The 18,009-nt window shown below is 40.3% G+C and overlaps 2 protein-coding genes across 7 annotated transcripts; both read left to right on the top strand.

Annotated features, from left to right (window-relative positions):
- Positions 1–481: 481 nt before the first annotated feature.
- Positions 482–4,479, top strand: LOC103428705 (conserved oligomeric Golgi complex subunit 8-like). Of its 2 annotated transcripts, XM_070826655.1 has the most exons (12): positions 482–800; positions 897–1,049; positions 1,150–1,298; positions 1,638–1,715; positions 1,840–1,933; positions 2,048–2,122; positions 2,222–2,518; positions 2,812–2,879; positions 2,966–3,020; positions 3,100–3,238; positions 3,634–3,818; positions 3,915–4,479. In XM_070826655.1, exons 1-12 carry the CDS (start codon positions 675–677, stop codon positions 4,227–4,229), a joined length of 1,734 nt encoding a protein of 577 aa, XP_070682756.1. In that variant the 5' UTR covers positions 482–674; the 3' UTR covers positions 4,230–4,479. The 2 variants fall into 2 exon arrangements, with proteins under 2 accessions (XP_070682756.1, XP_028962605.2); XM_029106772.2 differs by lacking the exon at positions 3,915–4,479 and having other exon boundaries at positions 519–800; positions 3,634–3,824.
- An 871-nt stretch (positions 4,480–5,350) lies between these two features.
- On the top strand, positions 5,351–17,680 carry LOC103440865 (uncharacterized). 5 transcript variants are annotated; one of them, XM_029106770.2, is made up of 13 exons: positions 5,351–5,531; positions 5,728–5,835; positions 14,386–14,447; positions 14,621–14,671; positions 14,795–14,821; positions 15,081–15,185; positions 15,352–15,459; positions 15,555–15,626; positions 15,730–15,780; positions 15,917–15,979; positions 16,065–16,189; positions 16,336–16,549; positions 16,676–17,680. In XM_029106770.2, exons 2-13 carry the CDS (start codon positions 5,739–5,741, stop codon positions 17,378–17,380), a joined length of 1,680 nt encoding a protein of 559 aa, XP_028962603.2. In that variant the 5' UTR covers positions 5,351–5,531; positions 5,728–5,738; the 3' UTR covers positions 17,381–17,680. The 5 variants fall into 5 exon arrangements, with proteins under 5 accessions (XP_028962603.2, XP_070682757.1, XP_028962604.2 ...); XM_070826656.1 differs by having other exon boundaries at positions 5,352–5,531; positions 15,730–15,795; XM_029106771.2 differs by having other exon boundaries at positions 5,389–5,531; positions 5,725–5,835.
- The last annotated feature ends 329 nt before the right edge of the window (positions 17,681–18,009 follow it).

Here is an 18,009-nt window from a genome sequence, read left to right as displayed (position 1 = left end):
TGAGGATCCGAACTTGTGTTTGCAGAGGGGCATACAGCCCCAGCAACCTGAAATTACTCAAAAATAACATGTCCAACGCCTGATCAAGTATAAAATTACCAAAAATTAGGGTAAAAAATGGGTTACCGCACTAGCTTTAAACATACAATAATCATGTATAAATCGATATGAAAATCTATTCAGAAACTAGAGAAGTTTTCTAGTGATTTATATTGTCACGTTATTATCAATCAACTCATGTTATAACACGTGAATTGATAACATTATAGAAATGTGTAATCGTTACAATTACAAATTTCTCAAGCAGAAATAAAATAAAAGAAACTCAGTCATACTCTGTATCACTTTAAAATGAAACTGAAAAATGGCATTTTATTTTATTTTTTATTTGTTTTAAATACTGGAAAATAAAAAGAAAAAAATGGAAAAAAACCATAGAATCACCTCTTAGATTGGGCCCATAGAGGCCCAATAAACCCAGAAAATAGTTGGATCCAGATCCGAATCGCGGCAAATCAAACGACAGGACAACTGCCCCATCGAAAGTGAGCAACGAACTCCAAAGCAGCAGCAGCAGATCTGCAAATCTGCATTTCCCTCCGACACATCCCAAACCCCTAACCGGAGGGTCCGAGATCCGAAAACCTCCACTCAATTCGGAGCTCCACCACCAGATGATGGAGTCCGAAAATGCCGCCGACGACTCCTCCGCGGTGGCTAGCCTCCTCCCCTTGGCCTCCGCCTCCCAGCAACCTTACGTCTCCGAGCTCCTTTCCTTCACCCTCGATCGCCTCCACAAGGTCCTCCCTCTTCCCCCCCCCCCCGCCTCTCTCATTGTTCGTTCGTTTGGTTAATCGAACTTAAATTGGTTTCTTTTTATCGGGTCGGGTTTTCAGGAACCGGAGCTTCTTCGGGTCGATGCGGAGCGAATACAGCGGCAAATGCAGGAGGTGGCGGTGGCCAATTACCGAGCGTTCATTGCCGCTTCCGATGCATTGGTCTCAATTCGAAACGAAGTGTCCTCCATTGACAAACATCTCGCGTCTCTGGTAATAATTAATTAACTCTAATTTCTGGTTAATTAATTAATTAATTTGAATTTTATGATGCATTTTTTAAAAGCTGACTTGAAATTTTGGGTTTTGGTAGCTGGAGGAGACGCCGAAGTTGATGAGTGGGTGCACCGAGTTTGTTGAATCCGCGGAGCAGATTTTGGAAAAGAGGAAATTGAACCAGACGTTGCTAGCTAATCACAGTACATTGCTCGACTTACTTGAAATTCCTCAGCTTATGGATACGTATGTGTTTGAAATATTGTTTAAAATCATTGGTTTGAATTGTATCACTACTGTATGTAGTATAAATCCTTGCTACATTACCCATCAATCTGATTTGGATTTAGTTTGCGAACCCAAAAAACCCCGAAACAATGCTTTCTTATGTTTCTCGAGCGATTGGATAGAAAAATGTCGTTGTTCTCATTCTAGTGAATTGGTTTCATCAGTAGTGAATTTGAACTGAATGGGATTGTTTGATGGTAGCCAAGCATGATTTTTCGGAATGTTGTATTTCTTACTGCAGCTGATTATGCCATTGGATAAGTCCTGTATGCTTAATTCATTCCGGTTCTTACGCAGATGTGTGAGGAATGGAAATTACGATGAAGCTCTTGACTTAGAAGCATTTGCTTGCAAGCTTTCGACCATGCACCCCAAGTGAGTCTTGCCTCCTTGTTCTCCTTGTCAGTTGATAGTAACGTTCCAATTTCAATTTTGTGAAAGGCGATGCACTGAGGCTCGCTTTGTTCTTTGACTTATTTTGTTTTCCTTCTTCTGTAAGATTGCCTGTTATTCAGGCTTTGGCTGCAGAAGTCAGGCAGACCACTCAGTCTCTTCTTTCTCAGCTTCTTCAGAAACTTCGTTCAAATATTCAGGTATTGTGTAATGCCATGAACATACGTGTCAAGCAGTGCAACATGATTTTTTATTACATTGATTGCAGAATTTGATAATTTTTTTCATTGTGGGTGTATCTTTGTGTATTGCAGTTACCTGAATGTCTCCGCATTATTGGATATTTACGTAGAATAGGAGTATTTAGTGAATATGAAATGCGTTTACAGGTAAGAAATTCGTAACGTTTCAAATGACATCTTTCATTGAGTAATTCTCTCTGGAAATCTAGGCTTTCTTGTATCTGACCTTAATTTTCTGTGCTTTAGTTTTTGAGATGTCGGGAGGCATGGCTTACTGGAATTCTGGAGGATTTGGACCAGAGAAATGCTTACGAATACCTGAAGGGGATGATAAATTGTCATAGAATGCATCTTTTTGATGTTGTTAACCAATATAGAGCAATATTTGCTGATGATACATCAGGCAGTGAAGAAAATTATGATGGTGGTCTTCTTTTCAGTTGGGCTATGCATATAATTACTTCACACCTTAAGACTCTTAAAATTCTGCTTCCAAAGATAACTGAAGGCGGATCTCTATCAAATATCTTGGATCAATGCATGGTGAGCGTCCAATGTTATATTTATTATCGTTCTGCACATGCTGGCATCAAGCTATAAACTGGAGATAAATGCCTGAATACAGTTGCTTCTTTAATAGTCCATGATTTGCAAGATATATCACCATTCATTTGAACTTCTCGTTTAAAATGATACTCGTCCCCTTTTTACATATGATAAAAAACCAAAGCTTCAGTCGTAAATTGGTCATGCTACTCCTTTAAATATCATTGAAATTTAAGAGTAATAGAAGCTCTGTTCGTTTATTTTGATCTTGTTACTTTTTTTGTTGACAGTATTGTGCTATGGGACTTGGTTGGGTTGGGCTAGATTTTCGGGGATTGCTGCCATCACTGTTTGAAGAGTACAGATCTTATTCCCCTTTTATCTTGACTACTATATACCCTATGTTTTCTTCATTGTGAATGTTGACCTTGGTTATTTTTCCAGGGCAGTTCTCAACTTATTCTCAAAAAACATGAGCGCAGCAGTTGAGAATTTTGAGGTGAATGGATAAATGATGATTTGAATTCAGTGTTTCTATGATTAAAAATGCAGATGGTTGACATCATGCTTAAATCCAGGTGGTCTTGGATTCACATCGTTGGGTTCCACTACCAGTAGTTGGCTTTTCATCGAATAGTCATGGTGATGAAAATCAGGATGATGTAACCCCACCATCTTATCTTATGGAACATCCACCTCTTGCTGTCTTTGTTAATGGTAAGTGTTGCTTAAGCTTCTCAGCTAAAATCTTCTATGTTTACTGAGGAATTGCCCTTTTCCCCACCGAAATTCTCATCTTGTGTGCTTTGTTCATTTTTAGTTGCCTACTTTAGTAAACAAAATAATGATCGATGGTCTAATATCATTGATATGGTTACTAAATAATATTCTTTCTATCCCTTCCTATGTGACATTTGGAAGAAGGAAAGTAGGTCCCATGTTTACTTATATAAACCGCATAACTGAATTGTAAGACATATATTTCATGGTTGCTCTTAAAAATAAAGTGTTAGTAGGTCCAGTGATTGCATAATACTCCAGAGAATGGCCGATTTCTGCGTTTTTTTTTTTCTTCAGGCATTTATGCATATATCTCTTTCTTGTGGCTTTAGGTGTTTCTGCAGCGATGAATGACCTCCGCCCGTGTGCCCCAATAAGCTTGAAGCATGTGCTTGCTCAAGAGTTAATCAAGGGGTTGCAGGCTGTTTCTGATTCTTTACTGAGGTACAACACAAATCGGATGCTGAAAGAACATGAGTCTGGACTTTTCCTCTCACTTTGTCGAGCATTTATTGAGGTATAATATAAACAAACCCGGGCTACATATTGTCTGATATTTTTTGCATCTATAGACGACATTGACATCCTCTATATCTTACAAATACATTTGTAGGTCACTTTCCCACATTGTGCAACATGCTTTGGCCGCTGTTACCCTGGTGGAGCTACTTTAATAATGGATGCAAAGAATTTATATGACGGGATTGGCCGCCTATTGACAGTCGCCACTCCATCAAGAGGACTCCCGAAACCTGTTGGTGATGGAGACGGAAATGAAAATGAAAGTGAAAAGAGCGTAACTGAGAACGGCGATGTGCCTCCGGTGGAAAATGGCGTATCGCCTGTTGTTGAAGAAACCGATAATACCAACTCTGATGAAAGGGAACCGAAAAGCCCCACTTTGCAAACGGAGGAAGAGACTCACTGATCTGTGAAGCAAATAGAACACTCCTTGTAGCTTCCATGTTTCGATTGTGTAGGTCATCATTTTTTATTTTTTATTTTTTATTTTTCGGTTTTATAATTTTGAATATTGGCTCTAATATTTTGGTTGTAATTATTTGGCTCAAAGATGTTATATCGGAATTGCAGATGTTATATGATAGAGAAGAGAAACAGTTTGATTGTAGAAAACCAGCAGCAAATTAATAACAGTTTCATACTAATTTTGTGTACCATCCGATATAACGCTACACTTTCGCACTCATTTTTCTTTCTATATAATCATATGAAATTATTGTTAGTCCAGTTCGTCAGGACAACGGATTTATTCTTTTATACTAAAAACAAAAGAAAAATATAAGGATCGTTCGGTATTTAATTTGAAAATAATTTATTTATGTAATAAATAAATATTGCGAATTACTTATTGTTTAATTTTGAAAACAAAAAAGTTAGACTCAATAAGAATATGAATGACTTATGCACCCCCATTTTCTAATTTCGCACCAGTTTGTCTATCAATTGTTTTTTATTTATTCAATTTAAATGTTAGAAATAAACAGAGTTACGCATGAGAAAAACGTTGTGTGCATAAACCACTTTCGAATGAAAAATGAATGAAAATAAAAGAAAGGTTAGAAACCCTTTTGTCAATTTATTTTGAAAATCTATTTTGATTACTGTGTTTTAAGTTTAGCTATTTTACAAAAGATGTGAAATGTGTCGAAGAAAAGAAGTCTCATAAATTTGCTATTAATTTGTTTTGATGATTGGAGAAGTTGTGATGACCGTTTAAAATATCGATATAGGTGGAAATATCAATGAATATATCTATATCGAAATTGATATCGATTGGCTTTGACAAATCATGAAAATTATGAAAATTTGCAATGCACTGGGTATTCATTAATTTTCTTATATCTCACCGATAGAAAATGATATTTAAATTTCATCTCATCATTTCGTATCGATCCTTGATTTTTCAAATACGTTGACGAAAATGAATATTTCAAACACTGATTGTGAGTCATCATGACAGCAGTCAAATGCAGGGGTAAAATGGAAAAAACCAATACGGTTAAACGAACTGACTAAGAGAGAAAAGTTAAGAGAGAAAAGTTGTTAACCCTAAATAGAAATTTTGTTGAAATATACCCAAAATAAACGGCGCATAAAAGGAAGCACTGAGCCAAAACCCTAATTACAATCTACACTACACGGCACCCGCAGCAGTCAACTCTCTCCCACTTTCTCGTCCAGTCGTCTCCTGCACCTCGAACTTCAACAGGTACGACTCTCCTTCGTTTCCAAACCAAAAATCCGATTCAAGTTAATTTTTTTTTTTTTTCACAAGTTCATAAATCGATTAATTTAAGCTGATAATTCAGTAGCAGAATCGCTCTGTTTTCAAATTTCAGCTTTATTTTGAGAAATCGTTTTTGTTGCTGAATTTCGTATTTTTGTTTTCGGATTCGGCTAAGAAGCTTTGGAGGTTATGGCGCCCACTGTCAAAGTAGTTTCGGAGCAAGAGCAAGCAGCCCCAAGGCTGCAGATTTACTCCACCTCTGATACTCTCTCTTCTTTCTGGAGAGGTACTCTTTCTCTCTCTCTCTCTCGATATATCTTACATTCAGTGGCGGAAAGCGGCAAAGTTTTGAAAGGTTAAAAGGTTTTAGAAAAATTTAACAACCAAATCCTTTTAGATAGTAGACAAAATTAATGTTATTTATAATTTGTTACAATTGTTGCCGTCGAGGTTTCACGTCGCATATGGTCATTATCAATAAAAGCAAAAACATCTGTCTCAATGTAAACATCCAAGCTACTCACTCAACCATTGATCTCCCATTTTGTTACGCAGTGGGGTTTTGACAATATTCATAGCGGAAAACGCTCTCCACATGTAAGTTCATTTTAAGTAATCTGAGTAATCCGAAAGCGTTACTAAAAAAGTGTGATAATGCCATAATGGGGACCTAAAATGGAAGTAATCTGAAAGCAAAAGAGAAAAGGGGATTATTAGAAACCCGTTCTGTCCTTTCTAATAAGCGCACTGCCAAATTATGGTTCTTTTAAGCTTAATTCCTCAAATTTGTGAAATACAATAATAACAACAAAGCCTTTTCCCACTAAGTGGGGTCGGCTATATGAATCCTAGAACGCCATTGCGCTCGGTTTTGTGTCATGTCCTCCGTTAGATCCAAGTACTCAAGTCTTTTCTTAGGGTCTCTTCCAAAGTTTTCCTAGGTCTTCCTCTACCCCTTCGGCCCTGAACTTCTGTCCCGTAGTCACATTTTCGAACCGGAGCGTCAGTAGGCCTTCTTTGCACATGTCCAAACCACCGGAACCGATTTTCTCTCATATTTCCTTCAATTTTGGCTACTCCTACGTTACCTCGGATATCCTCATTCCCAATCTTATCCTTTATCGTGTGCCCATACATCCCACGAAGCATCCTCATCTCCGCTACACCCATTTTGTGTACATGTTGATGCTTCACCGCCCAACATTCTGTGCCATACAACATCGCTGGCCTTATTGCCGTCCTATAAAATTTTTCCTTGAGCTTCAGTGGCTTACGACGGTCACACAACACGCCGGATGCATTCTTACACTTCATCCATCCAGCTTGTATTTTATGGTTGAGATCTCCATCTAATTCTCCGTTCTCTTGCAAGATAGATCCTAGGTAGCGAAAACGGTCACTTTTTGTGATCTTCGCTAGATTGCTCCGGTCATTAGTGTGGATAAGTATATAAATGGACAGAGATAGGAAAGCAAACACAAGATGTACGTGGTTTACCCAGATTGGCTACGTCCACGGAATAGAGTTCTCATTAATTGTGAAGGGTTTACACAAGTACATAGATTCAAGCTCTCCTTTAGTGAGTACAAGTGAATGATTTAGTACAAATGACATTAGGAAATATTGTGGGAGAATGATCTCGTTACCACGAAACTTCTAAGTACCGGAGTGTGGTATCGTCTTGACTTGCCTTATCTGTCTCATAGGTAGATGTGGCATCTTCTTTGGAAGTACTCTTCCTCCATCTAGGGGTGGTATCTGTAACTGGTGGAGATGCACAAAGTAATGTATCAATTTCACTTGAAGCTTACTTGTAGTTTCAGGCTTGGTCAAGCGTGATACAAACCATGTAGTAGGAGTCCCCCAAGTCGCCGGGCTAGGGGATCTGCTGAAAGAGGTGACAGACAAGGTAAGCAATTAGAGCTCTGGCTGATTGTTCACATTCTCCCTATCTTGCAGGCAGCATGAAGGATAAAGAGAAGAAAAATGAGAAGAGATGATATGGGATACTTTTGCTTTTTAAGAAGTAACTTTCCATAGGCTTATTCTTAAACCGGGCTGGAGGGTTTTCTAGTTTCCTCCAGAGTATAAGGCCGACTGAAGAATTTGAGGGTTAAAACAAGTCCATCAAATCTAGAGTACGTTCGACCCTGCTGATATGGGATACTTTTGCTTTTGACAGAGTAGTGGATGTATCGGCACGTGTGCTGTTACGCTTGTCTCCACATGCTTCCTTGTATCATTCTCACTTGCCCTATCTGTTCCTCAGGCAGATGCGGTATCTTCCCTGGAAGCATAAGATGTTGAAGATGAGTACTCGAGAGCAATGCCAGGTAAGTAATCAGGTAAGGGGTTCCAGGCAGTCAGTTTGATTCCAAGTGCTGACTAATTGCTCTCTTTCTCATTGTCTTGCAGGTAAGAACAAGGCCAAAAGAAAAGACAGGGAAAAAGCATGATATGAGATACTCTTGCTTTTAACCCTGATGATATGAAATATTCTTGCTCTAGTATAGCTTGTTTACAGAGGTATTATCGGGGGGAAAGAAAACTGAATATTTCGAAAGGCTTCGTTGGGAGTGCCCTCTCAGATAAGAGAAAGGGTCGAGCATTTTTGCAGGTCTGCCTGTCTGTTAGGGATGGAGGTCGACATATATAGGAGTCTCCCTAACATCAAGTAATAATGCTATTCCTTTACCCTGCTTGGTTATAGCACGGTAGTGGGAGCTGCCAGCTTCACATGTTTTAACTTTGTCAGAGCACTTTGAAAAAGTGGTCTGTGGTATCTGGAAAGCTGATGTTGCGTGTGAAGATTACAGACAAGCTTTATCCAAGGAGATCCAGCTCTTGAAGTTGGGAAAGTGGTGCCTCTTCGGTTTTCGAACAAGCAATCCTGTCGGGGATCTGGCTCTCGAGATTCGGAGAACGATGCCTCTTCGATTTTTGAGAAAGCAATCCTGCTGGGGGTCTGGCTCTCGAGATTCGGAGAGCGGTGTCTCTTTGATTTTTGAGAAAGTAATCATGTTGGGAGTCTGGCTCTCGAGATTCGGAGGGCGGTGCCTCTTCGATTTTGGAGCAAGCAATCTTGTTGGGAGTGTTTTCTCGAATGTGAGTAAAGGTTGGGCATGTTTGCTAGTCTACCTTGCCACGAAGCACAGAGGTTGACACACAGGGACTTTCCAATTATCCAGCAGTGGTACTGTTCATTTACCCTCTCTTCGATTTTTGAGAAAGTAATCATGTTGGGAGTCTGGCTCTCGAGATTCGGAGGGCGGTGCCTCTTCGATTTTGGAGCAAGCAATCTTGTTGGGAGTGTTTTCTCGAATGTGAGTAAAGGTTGGGCATGTTTGCTAGTCTACCTTGCCACGAAGCACAAAGGTTGACACACAGGGACTTTCCAATTATCCAACAGTGGTACTGTTCCTTTACCCTCTCTTCGATTTTTGAGAAAGTAATCATGTTGGGAGTCTGGCTCTCGAGATTCGGAGGGCGGTGCCTCTTCGATTTTGGAGCAAGCAATCATGTTGGGAGTGTTTTCTCGAATGTGAGTAAAGGTTGGGTATGTTTGCTAGTCTACCTTGCCACGAAGCACAGAGGTTGACACACCGGGACTTTTCAATTATCCAGCAGTGGTACTGTTCCTTTACCCTTGTGGGTAATAATATGGTAGCTAGACCTTCAAAATTTATGTGTCTAAACTTTGTTAGTGTTGTTTCTTTGCAATTCTTTTACCCTTCTTGGTCAAAGTGATGTAGCGGGAGCTGCAAGCTTCACGTATCTCAACTTTGTCAGAGAACTTTGGCAAAGTTATCTGTGGTACCCATGAGTTACTGTTGCGTGTGGGAAGTGGGTGATTGAACAGTACGATTCATGTGTTTTCTACTTCGTCAGAAATCTTCGACAGAATGCCCATAATTTCCGCAAAGCTGAGTGTGTGTGTGACAGGTGCTGACAAGGCTGGAAAAGTAGGTGCCTCTTCGATTTCTGGGATCGGCCCTCGTGGTCTCTTAGCAGCCCAGCTTTTGAGAAAGCAAGCCTCTTCGATTTCTGAGATCGGCCTTCGTGGTCTTTGAGCAGCCCAGCTTTTGAGAAAGCAAACGCCTCTTCGATTTCTGAGATCGACCCTCGTGGTCTCTGAGCAGCCTAGCTTTTGAGAAAGCAAACGCCTCTTCGATTTCTGAGCAGGCGCCTCTTCGATTTCTGAAGCTTCGTCGAGTGCAGATTTTTATAGGGGCTGACATTAAGTTCCAAAGCACACTTGAATATCCACCAGTAGAAGCTTCGTTCTTGCACTTCTAAGATCTTGATTTGTCCGACCTCTTCTCTCTTCAACACCTTTGAAAATGTCTGGCCCCTCCGACCGTCGTTTTGACTTGAACCTTGTTGAAGAGGCAGCCCCGCCTTCTCCAGACAACATATGGCGCCCATCCTTCGTCTCCTCTACTGGTCCTCTTACCGTTGGGGATTCCGTGATGAAGAATGATATGACCGCTGCGGTAGTGGCCAGGAACCTTCTCACTCCCAAAGGTAACAGACTACTTTCCAAACGGTCTGATGAGTTGGCTGTTAAGGATTCTCTGGCTCTCAGTGTTCAGTGTGCAGGTTCTGTGTCTAATATGGCCCAACGCCTATTTGCTCGAACCCGTCAAGTTGAATCATTGGCGGCTGAAGTGATGAGTCTCAAACAGGAGATTAGAGGGCTCAAGCATGAGAATAAACAGTTGCACCGGCTCGCACATGACTATGCTACAAACATGAAGAGGAAGCTTGACCAGATGAAAGAATCTGATGGTCAGGTTTTACTTGATCATCAGAGATTTGTGGGTTTGTTCCAAAGGCATTTATTGCCTTCGTCTTCTGGGGCTATACCGCGTAATGAAGCTTCAAATGATCAACCTCTGATGCCTCCTCCTTCTAGGGTTTTGTCCAGTACTGAGGCTTCGAATGATCCCCCTCCGGTGCCTTCTCTTTCTGGGGCTCTACCGACTGCTGAGACTTCTCCTAAGCAACCTTTGTGAAGAGTCTCTCTTGTTTGTTTATTTTGACTCAAGTATATGTACATATTTGTAACTTATCGGGGATATCAATAAATAAGCTTTCCTTCATTTCAACGTATTGTGTTAAATACACCAAAGCCTTCTTTGCTAAGTTTTTTGAATTTTCTTTTGTTGAAGCTTGTATGTTGAAGCTTTGTGAGTAGAGCATGTAGGTTGAGGTAGTGTTCCCTTAATTTCCCGAGTGAGGAAAACTTCTCGGTTGGAGACTTGGAAAATCCAAGTCACTGAGTGGGATCGGCTATATGAATTTTAGAACGCCATTGTGTTCTGTCCTGTGTCATGTCCTCCGTTAGATCCAAGTACTCTAAGTCTTTTCTTAGGGTCTCTTCCAAAGTTTTCCTAGGTCTTCCTCTACCCCTTCGGCCCTGAACCTCTGTCTCATAGTCGCATCTTCTAATCGGAGCGTCAGTAGGCCTTCTTTGCACATGTCCAAACCACCGTAACCGATTTTCTCTCATCTTTCCTTCAATTTCGGCTACTCCTACTTTACCCCGGATATCCTCATTCCTAATCTTATCCTTTCTCGTGTGCCCACACATCCAACGAAGCATCCTCATCTCCGCTACACCCATTTTGTGTACGTGTTGATGCTTCACCGCCCAACATTCTGTGCCATACAGCATTGCCGGCCTTATTGCCGTCCTATAAAATTTTCCCTTGAGCTTCAGTGGCATACTGCTGTCACACAACACGCCGGATGCACTCTTCCACTTCATCCATCCAACTTGTATTCTATGGTTGAGATCTCCATCTAATTCTCCGTTCTTTTGCAAGATAGATCCTAGGTAACGAAAACGGTCGCTCTTTGGTATTTCTTGATCTCCGATCCTCACCCCTAACTCGTTTTGGCCTCCATTTGCACTGAACCTGCACTCCATATATTCTGTCTTTGATCGGCTTAGGCGAAGACCTTTAGATTCCAACACTTCTCTCCAAAGGTTAAGCTTTGCATTTACCCCTTCCTGAGTTTCATCTATCAACACTATATCGTCTGCGAAAAGCATACACCAAGGAATATCATCTTGAATATGTCCTGTTAACTCATCCATTACCAACGCAAAAAGGTAAGGACTTAAGGATGAGCCTTGATGTAATCCTACAGTTATGGGAAAGCTTTCGGTTTGTCCTTCATGAGTTCTTACGGCAGTCTTTGCTCCTTCATACATATCCTGTATAGCTTGGATATATGCTACTCGTATTCCTTTCTTCTCTAAAATCCTCCAAAGAATGTCTCTTGGGACCCTATCATACGCTTTTTCCAAATCTATAAAGACCATGTGTAAATCCTTTTTCCCATCTCTATATCTTTCCATCAATCTTCGTAAGAGATAGATTGCCTCCATGGTTGAGCGCCCTGGCATGAACCCGAATTGGTTGTCCGAAACTCGTGTCTCTTGCCTCAATCTATGCTCAATGACTCTCTCCCAAAGCTTCATTGTATGACTCATTAGCTTAATACCCCTATAGTTCATGCAATTTTGTACATCGCCCTTATTCTTGTAGATAGGCACCAAAGTGCTCATTCGCCACTCATTTGGCATCTTCTTCGTTTTCAAAATCCTATTGAAAAGGTCAGTGAGCCATGTTATACCTGTCTCTTCCAAAACTTTCCACACTTCGATTGGTATATCGTCTGGGCCTACTGCTTTTCTATTTCTATGCTTCATCTTCTTCAAAGCTACAACCACTTCTTCCTTTCGGATTCTACGATAAAAAGAGTAGTTTCTACACTCTTCTGAGTTACTCAACTCCCCTAAAGAAGCACTCCTTTCATGTCCTTCATTGAAAAGATTATGAAAATAACCTTTCCATCTGTCTTTAACTACGTTCTCTGTAGCAAGAACCTTTCCATCCTCATCCTTGATGCACCTTACTTGGTTTAGGTCCCTTGTCTTCTTTTCCCTTGCTCTAGCTAGTTTATAGATATCCAACTCTCCTTCTTTGGTATCTAGTCGCTTATACATATCGTCATAAGCCGCTAACTTAGCTTCTCTCACAGTTTTCTTCGCCTCTTGCTTCGCTTTTCTATACCTTTCACCATTTTCATCGGTCCTATTCTTGTATAAGGCTTTACAACATTCCTTCTTAGCCTTCACCTTTGTTTGTACCTCCTCATTCCACCACCAAGATTCCTTTTGGTGTGGGGCAAAGCCCTTGGACTCTCCTAATACCTCTTTTGCTACTTTTCGGATACAACTAGGCATGGAATCCCACATTTGGTTAGCCTCCCCCTCTCTATCCCACACACTGGGTGATTACTTTCTCTTTGAAAATGGCTTGTTTTTCTTCTTTTAGATTCCACCATCTAGTCCTTGGGCACTTCCAAGTCTTGTTCTTTTTTCTCACTCTTTTGATATGTACATCCATCACCAACAAGCGATGTTGATTAGCCACGCTCTCTCCTGGTATAACTTTGCAATCCTTACAAGTTATACGATCCCCTTTCCTCATTAGAAGAAATTCTATTTGTGTTTTTGACGACCCACTCTTGTAGGTGATCATATGTTCTTCTCTCTTCTTAAAGAAGGTGTTGGCTAAGAAGAGATCATATGCCATTGCAAAATCCAAGATAGCTTCCCCATCCTCGTTTCTCTCCCCAAAACCATGGCCACCATGAAAACCTCCATAGTTGCCTGTCTCCCTGCCCACGTGTCAATTTAAATCTCCTCCTATAAATAACTTCTCCGTCTGAGCAATTCCTTGCACCAAGTCTCCAAGGTCTTTCCAAAATTTCTCCTTCGAACTCGTATCCAACCCTACTTGAGGTGCGTACGCACTAATCACATTGATAAGTTCTTGTCCTATTACAATCTTGATTGCCATGATTCTATCTCCTACCCTCTTGACATCTACAACATCTTGTGTCAAGGTCTTGTCCACGATGATGTCAACACCGTTTCTCGTTCTATTTGTGCCCGAATACCATAGTTTAAACCCTGAGTTTTCTAGATCCTTTGCCTTACGACCAACCCACTTAGTTTCTTGTAGGCACATAATATTTATCCTTCTCCTCACCATAACTTCTACTACTTCCATAGATTTTCCCGTCAAGGTTCCTATATTCCACGTTCCTAAACGCATTTTGCTCTCTTGAACTCTACCCTTCTGTCCTAGCTTCTTCACCCTTCCCCGTCTAATAGGATCAAAGTACTTCTTTTGTGTGTCCTGTGTAAAGTTGATAGGAGCATATGCTCCCAAACAACTTTGAGTGGAGTCGTTCGAAAAGAAGTTTCTATAGCCCCCTTGCTCATTTAACACTGCATCCGGGTGCCGATGGAGATACAGCGACCCTTGCTCACTTATCACTGTGCTCGGGCCACACAGCGCGCCACTTACGGGTGACGCCCTAGCTTTAGCGCGATTTCGTTCTGGATTCATTTTCATAAGGATTCGACGTGATCATGGAGTGCCGGTTGTCGACTACCTGACGCCCTCCCCCTCCTCTTTTATCCGGGCTTGGGACCGGCAATGTAAGATAAACTTACACGGCGGAGTTAAATTTGTGAAATACAAATAAAAAATAATTTCAGCTAATTCAAAAAAAATGCATCAGAAACCAGCACAACCTATCATCGAGTTTGCATCAAAACAGTCAAAACAAGAACAACCCATCATCACATTTTCGTAAAAGTATCGAAATTTGCAGCTAATTCATGTCATAGACGATCAACAATCAAAAACCTAAAATCCCAATTCACAAATTCGATGAAAAGGAGAAAGAAACCTTGCGCCTTTGTAGCTTCACTGGTGCTTACATTTGATCATAAACGCCTTTTTTGCAGAAAAGTATGAAAAAGATGCCAAGAAGTACTGGGATGTGTTTTACAAGCGGCATCAAGACAAGGTGTGTTTTCAATTACTTATTTGGTTAGTAAGTTTCACCATAGCTACTTCTGTGGTTGCCGGCCCCCGAAATTAGGCTCTGTCGCATTCTTCTGTGTGCCAATATCTGGTGCCCATATCCGAATTCTGATTTTGCCTGGTGCGAAATAACTAACTGCGAATTTCTTTAATCAGTTCTTTAAAGATCGGCACTACCTGGACAAGGAGTGGGGCAAATATTTCTCGGTGAGTGAGGAATTATGATGGAGATATATGTGTAGGTTTTTGGTTTTGTAGTTTCATATCCATCCAACAGTTGCATAAGATTTTAACTTTTGTTTTTATATTTTTTATCTTTTTGACTATCAGGGCGCTGGGCGGAAAGTTATTTTAGAGGTAAATTAGTGTGCCGGTCATGCATGTTACTGTTGTTGTCTAATATCTCTGTATCAGTAGAGATTTTGTGGCATTATGTCACATATATGCCTCAACTTGATTTGGAAGAAGTATAATTTACTTCTCTTTTGTGGCAAAGTATTTATCTTAGTTTGTTAAGTGCGGTGATCTATTCTACGTTTCTATATAGAGGATCTCTGACCATTTTCCTGGAAGGACGTTACGTATTGGATTATTGATTACTGTTTTCAATGTACAGGTTGGCTGTGGAACTGGAAACACTATTTTCCCACTGGTAACGATGTATGCAGATGTTTTTGTCCATGCATGCGATTTTTCAACAAATGCTATTAACTTGGTTAAGGTATGGTTTTCTTCTACATTTAGTTGCTGATTCCATGGCAAAGGATATTTGATTGAATATGTTTGACCAACAAAATGCAAGTAGACGAAAAATAGTAAATTCAGTTTAGGTTGGTGGTTGGTACTGAATAGCCATGACAAGTGATGCATGACAAGTTTTATTGCAGACGCATAAAGACTTCACAGATACCCGTGTTAGCGCATTTGTTTGTGATCCTACCATTGATGATCTAAGCAAGCAGATTTCTTCATCGTCCGTGGATATTGTAACCATGGTATATGAATTGAACATATTGAGCAACTTTCCCCAGTGGTTAAATTTGACGAGTGAACTTTTTTACTTAGTAAAGTTGCTGACTTGTTTAAGTAGATTTTTGTGTTATCTGCAGTGTCTCCAGAGAAGATGCCTCTGTTACTGAAGAATATTAAGAAAGTTCTCAAGGTAACTGATGGTTCTAACAAACTTTTATTTCAAGCAGCTCTTTTTACGGAATTAGTGTATGCCTCTTCATAGGTGATGAAATTTGTGGATTCCTTTTTCCCAGCCAAATGGTTGTGTGCTGTTTCGTGACTATGCTACTGGTGACCTTGCTCAGGTTCCTCTCCAATATGCGTGTATTTTGAAATTCATCCTTATTATTGATTGATTGTGTCCTTTTTTTTTTTTTTTTACTTTTAAAAGATGGTTATAAGATACGGAAGTTTACTTGTAACTGTATTGGTAATGGACAGGAAAGACTGAAATGCAAGGACCAAAAGATAAGTGAAAACTTTTATGTCAGGGGTGATGGCACTGTAAGGTTTTCTTGCACATGCTTGTACGTTGAGCTAGTTTTTTCTCCGTTCTCAAGCTTGATTGTGATCCCTTATTATATTTCAGCGTGCTTTCTACTTTGCTAATGAGTTCTTGACAAGCTTATTTAAAGATAATGGTTTTGATGTCGAAGAACTTGATTTGTGCTGCAAACAAGTTGAGAACCGGTCAAGGGAGTTGGTTATGAATCGGTAAACGATCCTATTTTCACTCGTAGGTTGTGTCCTGTATGTGGATGAGGATTGTCACTTTGATTAAATCCTGCTCTTCCTTCAGGTTTTTGTTCTATTAATTAATCTTCTCTGATCAAATTGTAATTCTTGTTTTTTTATTTCAGACGTTGGGTTCAAGCCGTATTCCGCCTTTCAGACAATACAAAGTCCTCTACCAAAACGGAAGCAGCAACCAAAGTAGGTGATCTTGGTCAAGAGAAAAGCGAGCTAGAGGTCAATGAGAATATCTTGAAGAAACCTGTGAATGATTTGGATGTTGACATTTCCGACGGTGTGGCGGTGGACATGTTTGGTGTCTTACCTTCCAATGACAACGAGGTAAAATTTCGTCTTTTTTCCTTCTACAAATATGCTTAAATTTTCATAATTGTTTGCAGAAATAGAGCTTTTATTAGGTTGTGATTAGGTTGTGGCTCGACTCATTTAAGGCATTCTTGCTCTTAGGTAATTGAGCTAGAGCTAGGTGATTGGACTTGCAAGATTGAAGTGTTATCCAAAGTGTATCAACACACTTGCAAATCAACTGGTTTAATGTTGTGGGAATCAGCTCGGTTCATGGCTTCTGTTTTAACCAGAAATCCAACTATTGTCAGCGGGAAAAAGGTGTTGGAGTTGGGGTGTGGCTCCGGGGGCATTTGCTCTATGGTTGCCGCTAGATCTGCTGACCTTGTGTTTGCGACTGATGGTGACTCAAAAGCACTTGACCTACTGATGCAAAATGTCAAGTCGAATCTTAGACCGCCATTTCTGGACAAACTGATTACAAGAAGATTAGTGTGGGGAAATAGAGATCATATAGAAGCCATCAAGGAAGCTAATTCTCAAGGTTTTGATATCATCCTCGGCACAGACGTCACTTATGTAGCTGAAGCAACCTTGCCCTTATTTCAAACTGCAAAGGAGTTAATTTCATCGGACAGAAGCACCGCTGGGGATTTCAAACCGGCCCTAATCCTTTGTCATATTTTCCGTCGGGTAGATGAGCCTTCCATACTTTCAGCTGCATCCAAATTCGGGTTTAAGCTAGTCGATAAGTGGCCTATAGAAACTCCTCCTTCATCACAAAGCATCATCAAATCTTGGTTCCCTGAGAATGGTTCGGAGAATGTCGAGAGGGGAGCATTACATATCCTGTACTTCCACGCATAGCGAATTTCGTGACTCGATATTTATATTTCTTTCTTCTGTTATGACAGATTATATCAAGAAATACAGTCAATGTTCAACATTCCAGCCATTTTGTTTTTGTTGTCACGTTTTGTACTAAAATCTGTAATTTTTCTTGAAAGTTGTTTGAGTTGCTATTGCAAGCATTGGATGAAAGGAGAGCTATGACCTTCAATTGTGTAATTTTCTTCTTTTTGTTGGGTAAATAAAAGTGTGTAAAATAAAACAGAATAATAAGAGCGAGGTATAATAATTAATTCATTTTCGTGGTTTGATGGTCAAGGTTCATGCAATCTGCAAGTGACAATTTGCTCCGGTGTTTAGGGTATTTTTTCTTCATCCCATTGCTTTTCGGGATTAAACCTTCTCTTCTTCTCTTTAATTTGGTTCATGAAGTAGTAAGTTAAATCGTCTTTAGCTTATCACCGTGAATACAAATTAGTATTATGGAGCATAAAGAACATCTAGTTTTTGTGGCTAACCATGGTTTGCTGGTTAAGAACCATGCAACTTGCAAGTGGCGGATTGCTCTGGTGGTTAGGGTTTTTCTTTTCATCACATTGCGTTTTGGGTGTAAACCTTTGCTTCTTTCCTTTAGGGTAGGTTTGGGA

Source organism: Malus domestica, chromosome 08 (assembly GCF_042453785.1).
Source record: "Malus domestica chromosome 08, GDT2T_hap1".
Classification (NCBI taxonomy): domain Eukaryota; kingdom Viridiplantae; phylum Streptophyta; class Magnoliopsida; order Rosales; family Rosaceae; genus Malus; species Malus domestica.
The sequence above is the reverse complement of the archived record's forward strand: the minus strand, read 5'-3'. Positions and strand labels throughout refer to the sequence as shown.